The sequence below is a fragment of the Panulirus ornatus genome, chromosome 13 (genome assembly GCF_036320965.1).
Source record: "Panulirus ornatus isolate Po-2019 chromosome 13, ASM3632096v1, whole genome shotgun sequence".
Lineage (NCBI taxonomy): Eukaryota > Metazoa > Arthropoda > Malacostraca > Decapoda > Palinuridae > Panulirus > Panulirus ornatus.
The window spans coordinates 60,049,188-60,067,205 of record NC_092236.1 but is presented as its reverse complement, the minus strand read 5'-3'; the positions used below and the strand labels follow the sequence as shown (position 1 = coordinate 60,067,205).

At 44.5% G+C, this 18,018-nt stretch overlaps 1 protein-coding gene across 1 annotated transcript in view; it reads right to left on the bottom strand.

Annotated features, from left to right (window-relative positions):
* LOC139752955 (uncharacterized) overlaps positions 1–18,018 on the bottom strand; it is a 185,265-nt gene that overhangs the window by 10,493 nt on the left and 156,754 nt on the right. The window contains exon 2 of the mRNA XM_071669074.1: positions 6,980–7,338. Within this exon, the coding sequence (XP_071525175.1) occupies positions 6,980–7,322 (343 nt within the window). The 5' untranslated portion in view covers positions 7,323–7,338. The remainder of the gene's footprint in view (positions 1–6,979; positions 7,339–18,018) is intronic.

Sequence of the window (18,018 nt, the reverse complement as noted above, 5' to 3'; positions counted from 1 at the left end):
TGAAAAAAACGAAAGGGGAGGATTTCCAACCACCCGTTCCCTCCCCTTTTTAGTCGCCTTCTACGACACGCAGGGAATACGTGGAAAGTATTCTTTCTCCCCTATCCCCAGGGATATATATATATATATATATATATATATATATATATATATATATATATATATATATATATATTTTATTTATTTATTTTGCTTTGTCGATTCTCCCGCATTTGCGAGGTAGCGCAAGGAAACAGACGAAAGAAATGGCACAACCCACCCCCATACACAATGTACACACACACACGCAAATATACATACCTATACATCTCAATGTACACATATATATACACACACAGACACATACATATATACCCATGCACACAATTCACACTGTCTGCCCATATTCATATATATATATATATATATATATATATATATATATATATATATATATATATATATATATATATATATATATATACATATATATATATTATCCCTGGGGATAGGGGATCAAGAATACTTCCCACGTATTCCCTGCGTGTCGTAGAAGGCGACTAAAAGGGGAGGGAGCGGGGGGCTGGAAATCCTCCCCTCTCGTTTTTTTTTTTTTTATTTTCCAAAAGAAGGAACAGAGGGGGCCAGGTGAGGATATTCCAAAAAAGGCCCAGTCCTCTGTTCTTAACGCTACCTCGCTAATGCGGGAAATGGCGAATAGTTTAAAAGAAAGCAAGATATATATATATATATATATATATATATATATATATATATATATATATATATATATATATATATATATATATCATTTATCATACTTTTTCGGTCTCCCGCGTTAGCGAGGTAGCGCAAGGAAACAACAGACTGCATACTTGCCCTTCTTTCCAAAACTCTTGCATTCACTTCCCTAACAACCCCATCCATAAATAAATTAAACAACCATGGAGACATCACGCACCCCTGCCGCAAACCGACATTCACTGGGAACCAATCACTTTCCTCTCTTCCTACTCGTACACGCCTCAAATCCTTGGTAAAAACTTTTCACTGCTTCTAGCAACTTACCTCCCACACCATACACTCTTAATACCTTCCACAAAGCATCTCTCAGATCCATAAATGCTACATACAAGTCCATCTGTTTTTCTATTTCTCACATAAATTCTTCAAAGCAAACCCCTGATCCACACATCCTCTACCACTTCTGAAACCACACTGCTGTTCCCCAACCTGATGCTCGGTACATGCCGCCTTTACCCTCTAAATCAATACCCTCCCATATAATTTCCCAGGAATAATCAACAAACTTATACCTCTATAATTTGAACACTCACCTTTATCCCCTTTGCCTTTGTACAATGGCACTATGCATGCATTCTCCCAATCCTCAAGAACTTCGCCATTAAGCATACATACATTGAATATCATTAACAACCAATGAACAACATAGTCACCCCATTTTTTCATAAATTCCACCGCAATACCATCCAAACCCGCTGTCTTGCTGGCTTTCACCTTCCACAAAGCTTTCATTACCTTTTCTCTATTTACCAAACCATTCTCCCTGACCCTCTCACATCGTACTTCACCTTGACCAAAACAACCTATATCTGCCATTATCTTTAAACACATACAACAAACCTTCAAAATACTCACTCCATCTCCTCACTTCACCACTACTTGTTATCACCTCCCCATTGGCCCCCTCCACTAATGTTCCCATTTGTTCTCTTGTTTTACACACTTTATTTACCTCCTTCCAAAACGTCTTTTTATTCTCCCTGATACCAAATGAAATTCTCTCATCCCTCTTTTTCACCTCTTATACCTTTCTCTTGACCTCCTGCCACTTTCTTTTATATGTCTCCCATTCATTTGCACTACTTCCCTGCAAAAATCATCCAAATGCCTCTCTCTTCTCTTTCAGTAACAATCTTACTTCTTCATCCCACCACTCACTACCCTTTCTAATCAACCCACCTCCCACCTTTCTCATGCCACATGTATCTTTTGCACAAACCATCATTACTTCCCTAAATACATCCCATTCCTCCCTCACTCCCCCTACATCGTTTGCTCTCACCTTTTGCCATTCTTCTCTCAATCTCTCCTTCTCACCTTTTCCCATTCTTCTCTCAATCTCTCCTGGTACTTCCTCACACAAGTCTCCCTTCCAAGCTCACTTACTCTCCCCACTTTCTTCACCCTAACACGGTAAAGAACATCAAAAATTATGATACACGAAGCCAAACAGTAGGGCCATACAGGTAGCAGAGAGCACTGTGAATATTTCAATGTTTCTATCGCCGAGATAACATTTTTCCTGTGCAGTAACTCATCCGGGTAAGACATATATCACCAGGAGAGACCCTACTATGAACCTAAAACAGCAGTAAGGAGATACAAACTGCAAGGAATTAGGAAATTCAGAACCTTATGTATAAGTGTCGTATTACTGCAAGGCTTTACAGGGCGACTTATTAGCCACAATACAGCCTTCATACCTCTGACCCTTCCTCACCAGGTTTAGTAACACCTAGCGTGACGTTCTTAACTAAAACGAAACTCAGCATTGACTAGTAAGTATATTTTTAGAGATAAGGGGAAAAGACAATTAGGCTTTGTTTCTAAATTATAAATAACATAATGCAGTCCTAATGATCTCTACTGGCCTAACACTTCACACGGTGATGGAACCATAAGTTGTTACTTTCAAATACAACTTTTAGGCTTATGATTAAACCTAAAGAATGCTGAACAACTGTCATGAGGATGTAAACCAAATCATGTGTTACCGTTACCACAAACCTAACATCTACAACGATGTACACTTTGTACATGTTTACTTTTAACACCTCATCCTTTAAGAAAGATAAGTACCCTGGACTTCAGCAACATATTGCTTTTATGTCTTACTGAGCACGACAGTGATAGGTGTATCCTGCCGGGAACCATCCTAATTAGTGTATCACTTTCAATGTATTTCCAGTCGCTTACCTTCTCCTGAAGGGTCGGCCTGGTCACTGTAATGCCTTCTACTGGAAGGCTGGGCGTGGATCACCTCACACTGGTCGCCGGCGTGACTCTTACATTGTCTTAACAGCCACAGAACCTTATAAATAAATACTGAACCACTGAATTAACCAAGCAGCCAGTCCACGGCACTACCAACCTGCAAAGTGTCACGATCACCAGAAACAAAGTGAAGATCCTCGGCCAGCAACCACACCACCACCTCATCATCATACATACATACCTACACTCTATCATTTCTCCTCACAACACAAATGGCTTCGACTCCGTTGTCATCTCGTGTGTTAGTAACCTCCCGGCAAGGGGGAACCGACACACCAAGGAGAGAAGAGACAAGAACCTGACATCTACACACTTTCAAATTACGATAACTTCACTTTGGGCGTTTTAATTACCAAGAGGAGCGACTGCGTGCTGGGTAAAAGTTCACTCCAACTTTTAACACGTATCAAAAGTTAATTTCGGACCTGTTAAAGATTCATTTTGGGTTTGTTTTAGTGGTGCAGTTTGGCGATGGTTGGACAACTGTCCCAGGATTGGCAACTCCCGAGAGGTTTGTATTTCAGAAACAGCAAAGGACTGCCAGGTGGTATACTAGACATTCAAAGCGACAAACATGAAGGAATCACACACACACAAACACACACACACACACACACATATATATATATATATATATATATATATATATATATATATATATATATATATATATATATATATATATATATATGAGACTTTTGGATGGCAATGTGGTGAGAGGTGCAACTGGAGGGATGTCTGATCATTATCTTGTGGAGGCGAAGGTAAAGATTTGGAGAGGTCTTCAGAAAAGAAGAGAGAATGTTGGAGTGAAGAGAGTCGTGAGAGTGAGCTTGGGAAGGAGCCTTGTGTAAGGAAGTACCAAGAGAGACTGAGTGCAGAATGGACAGAGGTGAGAGCAAAGGAGGTAAGGGAAGTGAGGGAGGAATGGGATGTATTTAAGGAAGCAGTGATGGCTTGTGCATGGAGAGAAGAGAGAGGAGTTTGGACGATTTTTCGCAGGGAAATAGTGGAAATGACTGGACGATGTATAAAAGAAAGAGGCAGGAGGTCAAGAGAAAGGGGCAAGAGGTGAAAAAGAGGGCAAATGAGAGTTGGGGTGAGAGAGTATCATTAGATTTTAAGGAGGATAAAAAGATGTTTTGGAAGGAGGTAGATAAAGTGCGTAAGACAAGAGAACAAATGGGAACATCGGTGAAGGGGGCCAATGGGGAGGTAATAACAAGTAGTGGTGATGTGAGGAGACGGAGTGAGTATTTTGAAGGTTTGTTGAATGTGTTAGATGATAGAGTGGCAGATATAGGGCGTTTTGGTCGAGATGGTGTGCGAAGTGAGAGAGTTAGGGAGAATGGCTTGGTAAACAGGGAAGAGGTAGTAAAAGCTTTGCGGAAGATGAAAGCCAGCAAGACGGCGGGTTTGGATGGTATTGCAGAGGAATCTATCAAAAAAGGGGGTGACTGTATTGTTGACTGGTTGGTAAGGATATCTAATGTATGTAAGGCTCATGGTGAAGTGCCTGAGGATCGGCGGAATGCATGCATAGTGCCATTGTACAAAGGCAAAGGGGATAAAGGTGAGTGTTCAAATTGCAAAGGTATAAGTTTGTTGAGTATTCCTGGAAAATTACACGGGAGGGTATTAATTGAGGTGAAGGCATGTACAGAGCATCAGATTGGGGAAGAGCAGTATGGTTTCAGAAGTGGTAGAGGATGTGTGGATCAGGTGTTTGTTTTGAAAAATGTATGTGAGAAATACTTAGAAAAAGAAATGGATTTTCATGTAGCATTTATGGATCAGAAAGCATATCATAGAGTTGATAGAGATGCTCTGTGAAAGGTATTAAGAATATATGGTGTGGGAGGCAAGTTGCTAGAAACAGTGAAAAGTTTTTATCGAGGATGTATGGCATGTGTACGAGTAGGAAGAGAGGAAAGTGATTGGTTCTCAGTGAATGTTGGTTTACGGCAGGGGTGCGTGATGTCTCCAAGGTTGTTTACTTTGTTTATGGATGGGGTTGTTAGGGAGGTGAATGCAAGAGTTTTGGAGAGAGGGGCAAGTATGCAGTCTGTGGTGGATGAGAGGGATTGGGAAGTGAGTCAGTTGTTCGCTGATGATACAGCGCTGGTGGCTGATTCGGGTAAGAAACTGCAGTAGCTGGTGACTGAGTTTGGTAAAGTGTGTGAAAGAAGAAAGCTGGGAGTAAATGTGAATAAGAGCAAGGTTATTAGGTACTGTAGGGTTGAGGGACAAGCCAATTGGGAGGTAAGTTTGAATGGAGAAAAACTGGAGGAAGTGAAGTGTTTTAGATATCTGGGAGTGGATTTGGCAGCGGATGGAACCATGGAAGCGGAGGTGAGTCACAGGGTGGGGAAGGAGGCGAAAGTTCTGGGAGCGTTGAAAAATGTGTGGAAGGCGAGAACATTATCTCGGAAAGCAAAAATGGATATGTTTGAAGGAATAGTAGTTCCAACAATATTATATGGTTGCGAGGCGTGGGCTATAGATAGGGTTGTGCGGAGGAGGGTGGCTGTGTTGGAAATGAGATGTTTGAGGACAATATATGGTGTGAGGTGGTTTGATCGAGTAAGGTATGAAAGGGTAAGAGAGATGTGTGGTAATGAAAAGAGTGTGGTTGAGAGCAGAAGAGGTTGTATTGAAATGGTTTGGTCACATGGAGAGAATGAGTGAGGAAAGATAGACAAATGGGAGACCAAATTGGGGGTTAAAGATGGAGTGAAAAAGATTTTGAGCGATCGGGGCCTGAACATGCAGGAGAGCGACAGGCGTGCAAGGAATGGAGTGAACTGGAACGATGTGGTATACCGGGGTCGACGTGCTGTCAATGGATAGAACCAGGGTATGTGAAGCGTCTGGAATAAACCATGGAAAGTTTTGTGGGGCCCGGATATGGAAAGGAAGTTGTGGTTTCGGTGCATTATACATGATAGCTAGAGAATGAGTGTGAACGAATGTGGCCTTTGTTGACTTTTCCTAGCGCTACCTTGCGCGCGTGCGGGGGGGGGGGGTGTCATTTCAAGAGTGGCGGGGTGGCGACGGGATTGAATAAAGGCAGCAAGTATGAATTATGTACATGTGTATATATGCAAATGTCTGTGTATGTATATATATGTATACGTTGAAATGTATAAGGTATGTATATGTGCGTGTGCGAATGTGTATGTATATACATATGTATGTGGGTGGGTTGGGCCATTTTTTCGTCTGTTTCCTTGCGCTATCTCGCTAACGCGGGAAACAGCGACAAAGTATAATGAATTAAAGAATATATATATATATATATATATATATATATATATATATATATATATATATATATATATATATATATAAGTAACAAAATAGTACGGGCAATACATGCCTCTGTCAAACGCCATCTCGGGTGAAACAAAAAGCGGAAAAGAAAAAGGAAGGTGATCATGGTTCTGCAAGTGTTTGTAGACCTGATTTTTGAAGGCAGTAAATCTTGTAGTGTGGGAAAAACACAAGGATAATAATTCCACAGTACAGTGGTTCGAGGAAGGGAAGCATCATGGCGATCAAGCCTCAAGTGGTCGGTTTCAAAAAAAAAAAATAAATAAAATAAGGGAAGCTCCCAATCCAGTGCAAGGCTCCACTCTACCAGACATAATCACTCTGAAACTCACCTCCCCAGACATATACGAGTTACGCTTTCTCATATGCATCTTGGACCTTCCATATCTCGAACATTAACAACAGCAATTCAAAATATCACAAGAGCTCTTCATGCCGCTGATGTAACCTCTATGATGAGCAGGGCAATATCGACTGAAAAGTAATCATCAGGAGGATAGATTTTAACGACCCGACCGTCAGTTCGCAAGAACCGGACAGCTGGTGTGTGTGTGTGTGTGTGTGTGTGTGTGTGTGTGTGTGTACGTACCTTTTTTCTTAAGGTGGTCCTCGGTCATGACGGCGGCGATGGCGAAGATGTTGCCGAGTGTACCGAGGGCGGCTAGTGAGGACACCAGCAGCAGCATCCCCAGTCTGTTCCAGTGCTGCTGCTCCTGCCCCTCCGGATGGTCGCTGCTGTTGCGTCGGTCCAGCTGTGTGTCGTGGTGCTGTTCTCCCTCCTCTTCGTCCTGCTGCAGCAGGAGGTTCTGGTCGACACCCACCACGCCAGCCACGCTCACCTGCAGCGCCGTCTCGGTCACCCAGCTCAGCACTCCGCCGGTGCTCACCTCCGCCGGGAAGTCACCGGGCGGAGAGGTCACCGCCAGGCTCATCTCCCGTGCATCCTGCCTGCGAAGAGGTCACTAGAGGTCAGACATATATCACCAGGAGAAGAGCTCACCAACCACATATTGCTCGACCTCATCTGACACAAAGGTCATGACCCATGTCAGGAGAGGTCACACACAGGCGTGACCGATGCATGCACTAGTACAGACAGGTTTCAGAATATTGCTCAAAACACAACACGGCAGTGAAGAATATTCTGGGGTGTCTGGATATGTGAGGCATATCTGGGGGTATGAGCGATATATCTACAGTGACCTAAAAGGATAAATAAACACGAGGTATAGTGATGACGAGCTATTCATACAGGAGGGGAGGCCGCCCGGCCATACCCTGTGTGAAGGTTAACGCCACTATTACTGAACAACAATTAACATAGTCATAATGACGAAAGGAGACCAAGTTAAGGAAAGTCTAAATATATGTGCACATGTAGAGCATGTGGAAGTGTAACACACACACACACACACACACACACACACACACAAACACAAACACATGCACATGCACACACACAGTGTAGCGCATATGAACGCGCACTTTTATAGAACACAAGGATTCGAACCTTGTACCACTTGCGTGGTAGCTGGGCGCGGAAAGGAGAATCCAGGAACCATAGAACGTCAAATGGTCTCGTGGTACACGTGGATGAGAAGCGGCATCTACCCAAGTGGGACGGTGCAACTCTCCTACTGTAGTATCACAGGCCAGAGCAGGGTGCGAGGAAGGCCCTACAAGCAGCGCACAAATGCATGGAAGTTTCCACGGCTACTGAGTTGGGCTTCATCAGTTGGACGAGATTCCAAGAGATATTGCGATATATGATCGGTCGAGGAGGAGACGGGCGGGGCTAACGGACAATTCTAGCCAAGGGAAGAACGACAACCCAACGGGCATCACTGTGTTCTATCTTCACAATACCAATATGTACACTATGGTGGGTCTCAGGCCGAAAGCACCCTTATCTTTACAATCAATACCGTTATCTTCCCTATTCTAGACTCATGCTGTTACTTAACACAAGAGAGTGAAGCCAAGATGGGTCATACTAGACAAAGAGGTTACCCTATCTTACGTTATCTTACGTTATCATATGTAAAGGTTGGTTATCTTACGTTCAGGAATAATTCGTATAAAGGGTATCCTTACGTCATGAGTCACGACGCAAGATGGACCACTTTACGTCGTCTTATAGACGTATAATGATAAGGAAACTTAAGTGTATTATTCTAGGCTGCTTTTATCCTAGGATTATAGTGTTAACTGGGGAATTCTCAGGTACATTTAGTCCTCCATAAAAATGCAATTAGCAATTATGAATAATTATCCACCGACAAATTAGTAAACCAGAGTGAAGACCAGAGGAATAACACCAAAATTTGACTGGAAAAAAAGAAAAAAAAAAAAAAGGTCGAGCTTTACTGATTGTGTTTGCAAAACTGATTCAAGAAGGAGGACACAAGTGATTATACAAGTGAATGATCCTAACGTCCAGCAGACCCAAACACATCCGACCAAGCAGACCCAAACACACCCATGGTAGCACCTACCAGACCAAGCAGACCCAAACACACCCATGGTAGCACCTACCAGACCAAGCAGACCCAAACACACCCATGGTAGCACCTACCAGACCAAGCAGACCCAAACACACCCATGGTAGCACCTACCAGACCAAGCAGACCCAAACACACCCATGGTAGCACCTACCAGACCAAGCAGACCCAAACACACCCATGGTAGCACCTACCAGACCAAGCAGACCCAAACACACCCATGGTAGCACCTACCAGACCAAGCAGACCCAAACACACCCATGGTAGCACCTACCAGACCAAGCAGACCCAAACAGGATCAAGTGAAATCTAGTTAACCCAGGTGTAGCAAGACCTGTCACATGAATCGAGCAAACAAATGGTACGGGACAGAAATAATAGCGTTCCACACACACACACACACACACACACACACACACACACACACACACACACACACACACACACACCCCACAGGCAATACTAAACGTCTGTGGCTGCAGGACTTCTAAGAAAGAAACGGACCCAAGAGATTTAAAACAAAACTAAATGAAAAGAAAATAAGGTTCAGATGAACCTCAAAAGGACCCAGGTGAACTGAAGGGACACGAGAGCAGAAACAAACGAAACTTACGTAGAATATGAACGATAAGGGACGATAATGAACGGAAGACGGAGCCAGACGAACCCAGATGGGGGCAGAATGGTGGTCAAGGTGCTTACTTCTACATGTGAAGACTGGATACGATCTCCTCCGATCATCATGACGATGTCTGACCATCACACGAGGAGGAAGGGAGAGGGAACGTGGCTGATGATATATCTGGGAAACGCCATGAAGGAGGCTGGGAGTGACGACTACCTCAGCTCATGACACACTCCCACTTCCTCCAGCGGTTAACACACCAACATGTCCTACATGATGTCACCGCCTCCACGACCCTCCTTAGTGTGGTGATCTGATCCCCAACGATCACTACTGATTTAACCTGGCTTATACACACACACACACACACACACACACACACACACACACACACACACACACACACACATACACACTACATTGGCCTTAAGACCTTAATAACAGTGTCCTGAGAGTGTAGTGTGACGATATTACAGGACACACGAGGCGCCATTACTCTGTATAAAGCTTACATTCTCCAGAGCTGAAGCGTCCAGGCTGATACACGTATCCGGCGTGGGTTAGAAAGTGTTGAGACATGTTTAGCTCTGGCAGAGAGCACACAGCTGGAAGGATCAACTCAAAACTTCTCACCTCCACACTCCACTCCATAACGTAGGCGAATTGCCAATCACGGGTGGGAGACCACAACTATCCTCAGAGCATCATCAAAGACCAGATGTTCCCCAGCACCAGTCAACATGGGAGCAGCCAGGGGTTGCCTCTGTCCACGATCTGCCGGAGTCGAGAATCAGCGACTCACACTTAGTATCCAGTCAACCAGTCTACCCCAGTGGCCAGCACCACCACTGGGGTTTTACCCACAGTGGGGCCTCCTGTCCCAGACACGATCTACATCATGGTAGGATAGCCTCCCGCCAGCCTCAACCATCCCGCGGACACTTGATGTATCGGAAATCTTGCAATTCCAAACAAATGTTAATGTTGCTAATCACTTCATCTTGTCTCAACTGATGATCAGCCACAACGGCTGGTAGGGCTTCTACTTTTCCTGTGGTACATCTTGATGATGGCTCGTTATTGGCTCTTACTGTGATGGCTCCACAAATATCATTTGTTCTCCCTGCAGGATAGTGCTTCTGTATCTGTCTGGTGCTTCACTTGGCGTTTCTCACTATAGTGACAAGTGACACACCTCGTCTCTCCTGACCTTGTTAAATCAATGTTTGTTTACGAGGTCATCAGTGAGTGACGGTAGTGGTTCTGCTAGTGACGACATCTGACGTGTGTGGTTCTACGTCTTAATGTTTCCGGTTCTTCTGCCCGAATGGCTGCACGTGCCACTAGCGGCTGCACCGAGGCTGGCGACACACACGAGTACATCAGACCAGGAATCCACGAGGGAAGCTCTTAATACATACGACTCCAGGTGGTCACCGGGGAGGGGGAGTTGCTGGGTTATCAACCACAACACAAGAATAACATCATTTCTCCCAGTAGGAAACACACCAAATGATTCCACGTTCTCAAGAAGAATTTCATTCTAAGAAAAAGTAATTCCGACATCTCTGTACTTATACATTACTGGTATAAGGTATCACCTTGCCATACAGATTGGCTCATAAATATCATGCCTAACTCTTCATTACTTATAATGCTCCGGCCAGTGAGGAGCGACTTGGTGCTGATCAATAAGACCAACTTCTGGGAAGTAGCGTCGACACGGTCACAGTTCACACAAACATGATGTTGTCTGAGTATAGTGACCTCTGGTGTCCTTATTTACCTGTTGCTCATCTCGTGCACCTGAAGCCACGGTCAACACTGTCTCAGCGGTATACACATACTATATAGTGTAGTTATCTTCCTGGTGACCAGAGTTTGGCCCAGATACCAAATGCCATTCTCAACCCCCTCACTCCTCACACAGAACACCTCCGCCTAGTGTCCCTCACTCCAGGGTGGCCCGTTTAGTGTTCCCCCCCTCACATCAGAGTGGCCCGCCTAGTGTCCCTCGTCACACTAAGGTGGCCCACCTAGTGTCCCCCCTCACACCAGGTAGGACCACGTAACGTCCCCCCCGAACACCAGGGTGGACCACACACACACACACACACACACACACACACACACACACACACACACACACACACACACACACACACACCAGGAGGGTGGGCCGTCTAGAGCAAACATGGCCATCGTCCAGCCAGACACCTGCAGCAATAAGCGGTGGTAATCTTGAGGAGCTGCTGGTTCATCTGACTTTATCCTGGGTTTATAATGTGCAAAACTCCGGCAGCTGATGTTTACCTTGGGTTCAGACCGAGGGAGGGAGGGAAGGAAGGAGGGAGGGAGGGAGGGAGAGGCAAGAATGCTCCTGAAGAAAGAGGGAAACAACAGACGAGAGTGAGGAGAGGAACGCCTGGTGACCCGGGCAGTGCACCACGACGCGACGCGACGCGACACAGAGAAGAAAGACAACCACAAACCTGACGTTATAACCTTGGTGGGCAGGTCATCCAAGGCGTCAAGACTCACTTCCCTCCTTCCATATACCTTCCTTCCTTCCTACCTCCCTCCCTCCAGCTACCGTCAATACAGAGGGATAAATGGTGACCCCAGCCTTAGCGGGTCCGGTCTGCCAAGCCACATTGACCCGTAGGTGCAGGTGGAGTCTGGTGGTGGAGCCATGTTACGCCTTCTTTACCTCGCAAATATGAGCAACTTGTGAGGGTGTTCTAGCCCGCCATCTCCCTCATATTGACCCTCTCGATTTCCACTTTCATTTTGGAAGGTTTTGTGGAACATGGATTTGTCATGTGCTTGTTGAGATAATATCTGAGCATCATCAACATCATTTTCATCACTGCCACGAAAACACGAAATTGCTCTTTATATAACTCCCCCCCCCACCACCCCCCCGCAGGAGACGTATAACCGGAAACAACAAGTGACACACTTGACCTGCTGTGACTCACACCACTGGTGACACACGACCTGCTGTGACTCACACCACTGGTGACACACTTGACCTGCTGTGACTCACACCACTGGTGACACACTTGACCTGCTGTGACTCACACCACTGGTGACACACTTGACCTGCTGTGACTCACACCACTGGTGACACACTTGACCTGCTGTGACTCACACCACTGGTGACACACTTGACCTGCTGTGACTCACACCACTGGTGACACACTTGAACTGCTGTGACTCACACCACTGGTGACACACTTGACCTGCTGTGACTCACACCACTGGTGACACACTTGACCTGCTGTGACCCACACCACTGGTGACACACTCGATCTGCACAGTGACTCACACCACTGGTGACACACTCGATCTGCACAGTGACTCACACCACTGGTGACACACGACCTGCTGTGACTCACACCACTGGTGACACACTCGACCTGCACAGTGACTCACACCACTGGTGACACACTTGACCTGCTGTGACTCACACCACTGGTGACACACTTGACGCTGTGACTCACACCACTGGTGACACACTTGACCTGCTGTGACTCACACCACTGGTGTCTCTTTATACAAGAATCTTTTATTATTGTTTGTACTTATTATGTAGGCTTTCTGAACATTATGAGAGATATCTTCCATGATTATTTCTGAACATTATGAGAGATATCTTCCATGATTATTTCTGAACATTATGAGAGATATCTTCCATGATTATTTCTGAACATTATGAGAGATATCTTCCATGATTATTTCTGAACATTATGAGAGATATCTTCCATGATTATTTCTGAACATTATGAGAGATATCTTCCATGATTATTTCTGAGCATTATGAGAGATATCTTCCATGATTATTTCTGAACATTATGAGAGATATCTTCCATGATTATTTCTGAGCATTATGAGAGATATCTTCCATGATTATTTCTGAACATTATGAGAGATATCTTCCATGATTATTTCTGAGCATTATGAGAGATATCTTCCATGATTATTTCTGAGCATTATGAGAGATATCTTCCATGATTATTTCCAGCACAGAAACTTTTCATTATCTTATATTTCAGTTCTAAAACAAAAAGGCTTTGGTCTATAAAATTCCCTGGATTATGACTAGCTATTTTTGGTATTTTTGTCAAAGTAATACATTTGCTTGAAAACCTCTATATAAGGACTATTTTTCATACTGAATTCCAATCTGTTGTTGAAATATAAGTAAATGTACACAACAACCAGTAAATATATGTAAATGTACACTACAACCTGTAAATAAGTAATGGTTTTTCTTTTTACAAGATTCGTTGATGATTCAATTCGTATTTATTGTATATCTGTTTGCCTGGGGAATCATTATGATATATTTTCCGTAATTACCTCAAGTACAGATGCATTTTATCATGTTATTTTTCAATTTTAAAACAAAAAAGTTTTTGGGCTGAAAAATTCCCTAAACTATTACCAGCAATTTATGATATTTTTGTGAGTCAAACATTTCCTTGAAAACCTCAGTCTAGCGACCAATTTTCATGCTGAATTCGAATCTGATGTTGAAAAATAAGCAAGGGTACAATGTGTTATGACCTGTAAATGTTGCTCTTTTACAAGACTCCGCGATCACTCGGTTTTTATTTATTACGTCCTAGCTTCGTCTCTTCGATGTATATCAACTGACTATTATATTTCTTTCTTGTGTCTCCCCTGATGATGTGATTATTACACGAAAGCGCACTCGGGAACTTTTCGTGTTTCATTTTCCCCGTGGACTCATAGGAATATCTTGATCACGCGCAAAATTGTGATCCTTTCCAATATATATATATATATATATATATATATATATATATATATATATATATATATATATATATATATATTGGAATATATCTACCAACAGGATATGATATATATGGGTATACTTCCACTTAAAAGGATATAATTCATAGTGGTCTACTAGTTATAGGGCATAATGTATATTGGTCTACTTATACGATGCAGTGTATACTGATATACTTCTACTTATAGGATATAATGTATACTGTTCTACTTCTACTTACAGGACATAATGTATAATGTCTACTTATAAGATATAATGCCTATTGGTTTATTTCTACTGACAGAATATAATGTACATTGATTTACTTCTACTTATAGGAAAAGATATATATTGGTCCAATTCTACTTTAGGATATAATGTATATTGATTTACTTCTACTGTAAGATATAATGCATATTGGTTTACTTCTACTTATAAGATGTGATGGATATGTTTTTCAAGAAAGTTATAATGTGAACACATCAATTAATAATGTCTGTAGCTTCAGTTAAGGTTGCGAACACATCAAGTTAATAATGTTTGTTGCTGCAGTCCACGTTGGCTGTTGGAGGTCGTGAGGGAAACACTGGAATCCAGTTGACGTCGCCGTCGCTGGGTGATCTGTGAACTTCCTGTGGTCATGGATGATTCTTACCCGGGGCGGGAAGACGACCAGGGTTCGACAGGTCATCTGGTGGGGAGGAAGACCTGTGGCCTTTTCTCCCCACCTGCCCTCTTCTCTGCTCCCTTCATCTCTACCTATTTCGTTTCCTCCACTAACCCTCCATCCACACAGCTCTTCCTCCCTCCCCCAGCCCTCCATAAGTCATGACCTACCTAGCTTTAGAAGTTCATAGTTCACGCTCGTCTATCGATTGAAATTACCCGGCAGGTGCTGCGCGCCAGCTCCAGACCTGTAATTACTGGCATCACAGACCTGTGGCGGACCCTCAGGACCTGTGCACGTCCTGGTAGAAACCTGGAACAGACCTGGGAATACAGGAGGCAGTGGCCAGCACATACATCCGCCACAAGGTTGTGTTTTTGTTTTGGTAGATGTGTGGAGGAAGTGGACAGTGGAGAGAGAGACTCTGAGGAAGCTGAGGGAGAGTGAGGGACCGTGTGGGGAAAGTAAGATGATGGTCTGGGGGTCTGCAACACAACACAGGGTCTGGGGTCAGGCATGAGGGTGACGTTCATGCCACCGTGTGTCCAGGTGAGCCGCAGGATAACTTGTCTACAGTACAAGGGTTCGACTTCTCCCTCAGGAGAGAACACCTCCTCCCTCGTTGTATTCCTGATACAAACACAACACTAGCCACGAAGGTAAGTGTCATGAGTTCCTGAAACATATTGGTCAACCATATACCCGACATACTACCTCCCTAATGTGGAAATGTAAACACCACAGTCATATATCACCGCCATGTCACTGTAACGTACCAGTGACAAACGTGACCAAGATACATACACTGCTACATCCTGGCCAGCATCTGTCACTGTCGTACCACAGGGGGAAAGTAAAGCACAAGACAGCAGCTCTACCAGCATACCGCTCTCATATACCTGTACAATATATCATTATTATATGATACGTCGCTATATGATCATGTGGCAGGAAGCTGTACCCCTCCCCCCAGCCAGGTGTGTGTGTGTGTGTGTGTGTGTGTGTGTGTGTGTGTGTGTGATCCGCCTTGCCTGTGGGCAGACAAGGTTCTCCTGTAACCCTGGGGTCAGGTCAGACAAGTTGATCCACACATTAGGATGATGACCTCCGACTACCTCCATGTAGAAGTTAGGGATTATGTATATGTTGTTATATCATGTTACTGAACGTCCGGTAACGTGTTACTTGCTCCGTACTAGGCAGTAGAACAATGAGAATTGGCTGGGTAGCACATGTGACGCATCCCATCAACAATGATTCCACCAGATTTGGTTGTGGAGTTACCCCAGCGCCTGGTGTATACTGTCTTCCCCAGAATCTAACCATGGCAACTACAACCCAGCACATTATCCAACCTCCCACAACCTCCACCCTCAACCTTGTCAATCTCCCTCGACCGCTGCTAACCTTCCCAGTCAACCTTCCGAGACCCTGTCCAGCACCCTACGTTAACCCTGTCAATCTTCCCAGACCCTGGACAGCCAGCCACAATCTCCCACGTCAACCCCCGGCAATCTCCCAAACCGACCCAGTCTGCCGGCACCACACCAACTGTGAACCAAACTATAAATAGTGTCTGGGTCTTTACCCTAGGGATCCCAGGAGGAGGTAAATAACAGGTTGTGTGCAGGATGATGGAGGAGCAAGTGTTGTGTTGAGAGGTTAGGTTAACCCTGTACCCACTATCACACTTGCCAGTACTGCCAAGGTTCACCTCTACTGTGGTCCCATCCAGTTCACTCAGTAGTGTCCGTCCGTGTCCAGGATATGACCTTCACTGTCAGGCCCGTCAGCCTACCAACAAGGTTGGGTCATACTTTATATTTTCGTTTTCTGTTCTACGAAGATGAAATACAAAAATGACATTCAGTACAGGACAGACTCCTCACAACGACCGCATCTACTGAGGAGGAGTTGCTGCCTCAAGACAAGGGCCTTCTGAGGTTGTGACGAATTCCCAAGGCGTTGAGAGAAGGTTGGACGGTTGGTTTAGGTGTAATGTGTACAGCAGATCTAACCCTCACTACGGTTGGTAATGAGAGCAACACCACAAGTACACGACACGACACCAGACATGCACGTGTGTCTCCCTCTGTATATAATGTTCTTCTCTCACAATCAGCGTCGTCCTACCTTCTGTATATATCTGTCTCGCTCACGATCAGCGTCTCCCCTCCCGTACCCCTGCACCATGCCTCCCTCTCACACAATAATGCCGGAGATTGAGCCTGTCAAAATCCGGGATTCAGACCAAGGTTGGCGCTCTGACTCTCACTTTACGCTCACTTTTCCCTACCCTCTCACTCCCGCCTTGCGCCGTGCCACCCACACACACGACCCCAAGACACCCTGCTCGTCACCAACCCCTCCCTACTCACCAGCAGCTCCTGTTCGTCATCATCACGTCCCCCTCGTTACCAGGTCCTCCTCGTCACCAGTACGTCCTCCTTGTCATCAATACGTTCTCCTCGTTACCATCATGATACACCCGTCACTACCCGGCCACACTTGTCAAACCGTTCTTGATATTCTCAGATCCTAACCTGATTATGTCCATCAACCAATTAAATCTGTTTACTTCCTGTCCTCTCTTCCCTCCGTAACTATCCACTCTCCGTTCCTTCACGGCCTCCCTTCCCACCGTAGCTCCTGACACACCATTCCTGCCTGACCTCCCTTCCCACTGTAGCTCTTATCTTCCCTCCTGGCCTCGTTCCCCTCATCTGGAAGATGCTGTTAAACTCTGGTCACTAAACTTGATCACACATAAAGAAAGGCAAACAGATTCAGGGAAGAACAACAAAACAAATTCCGTCACCCAGAATTAGGTCTCACAAAGGAAGAGTCATAGATGTAAAATGGTTCGGTGTAAACGAACATACACTTCCAGAAGATCAATTGCAAGTTTTGAAAATACTTTATAAATTTCGATAACATAACACACGATAATTTCTCTACAATAGACAGAAAATTAACGAACGGAATAACAGAATGAAACTGAAAGGAAGATGTAACATCAACATGGGTAATC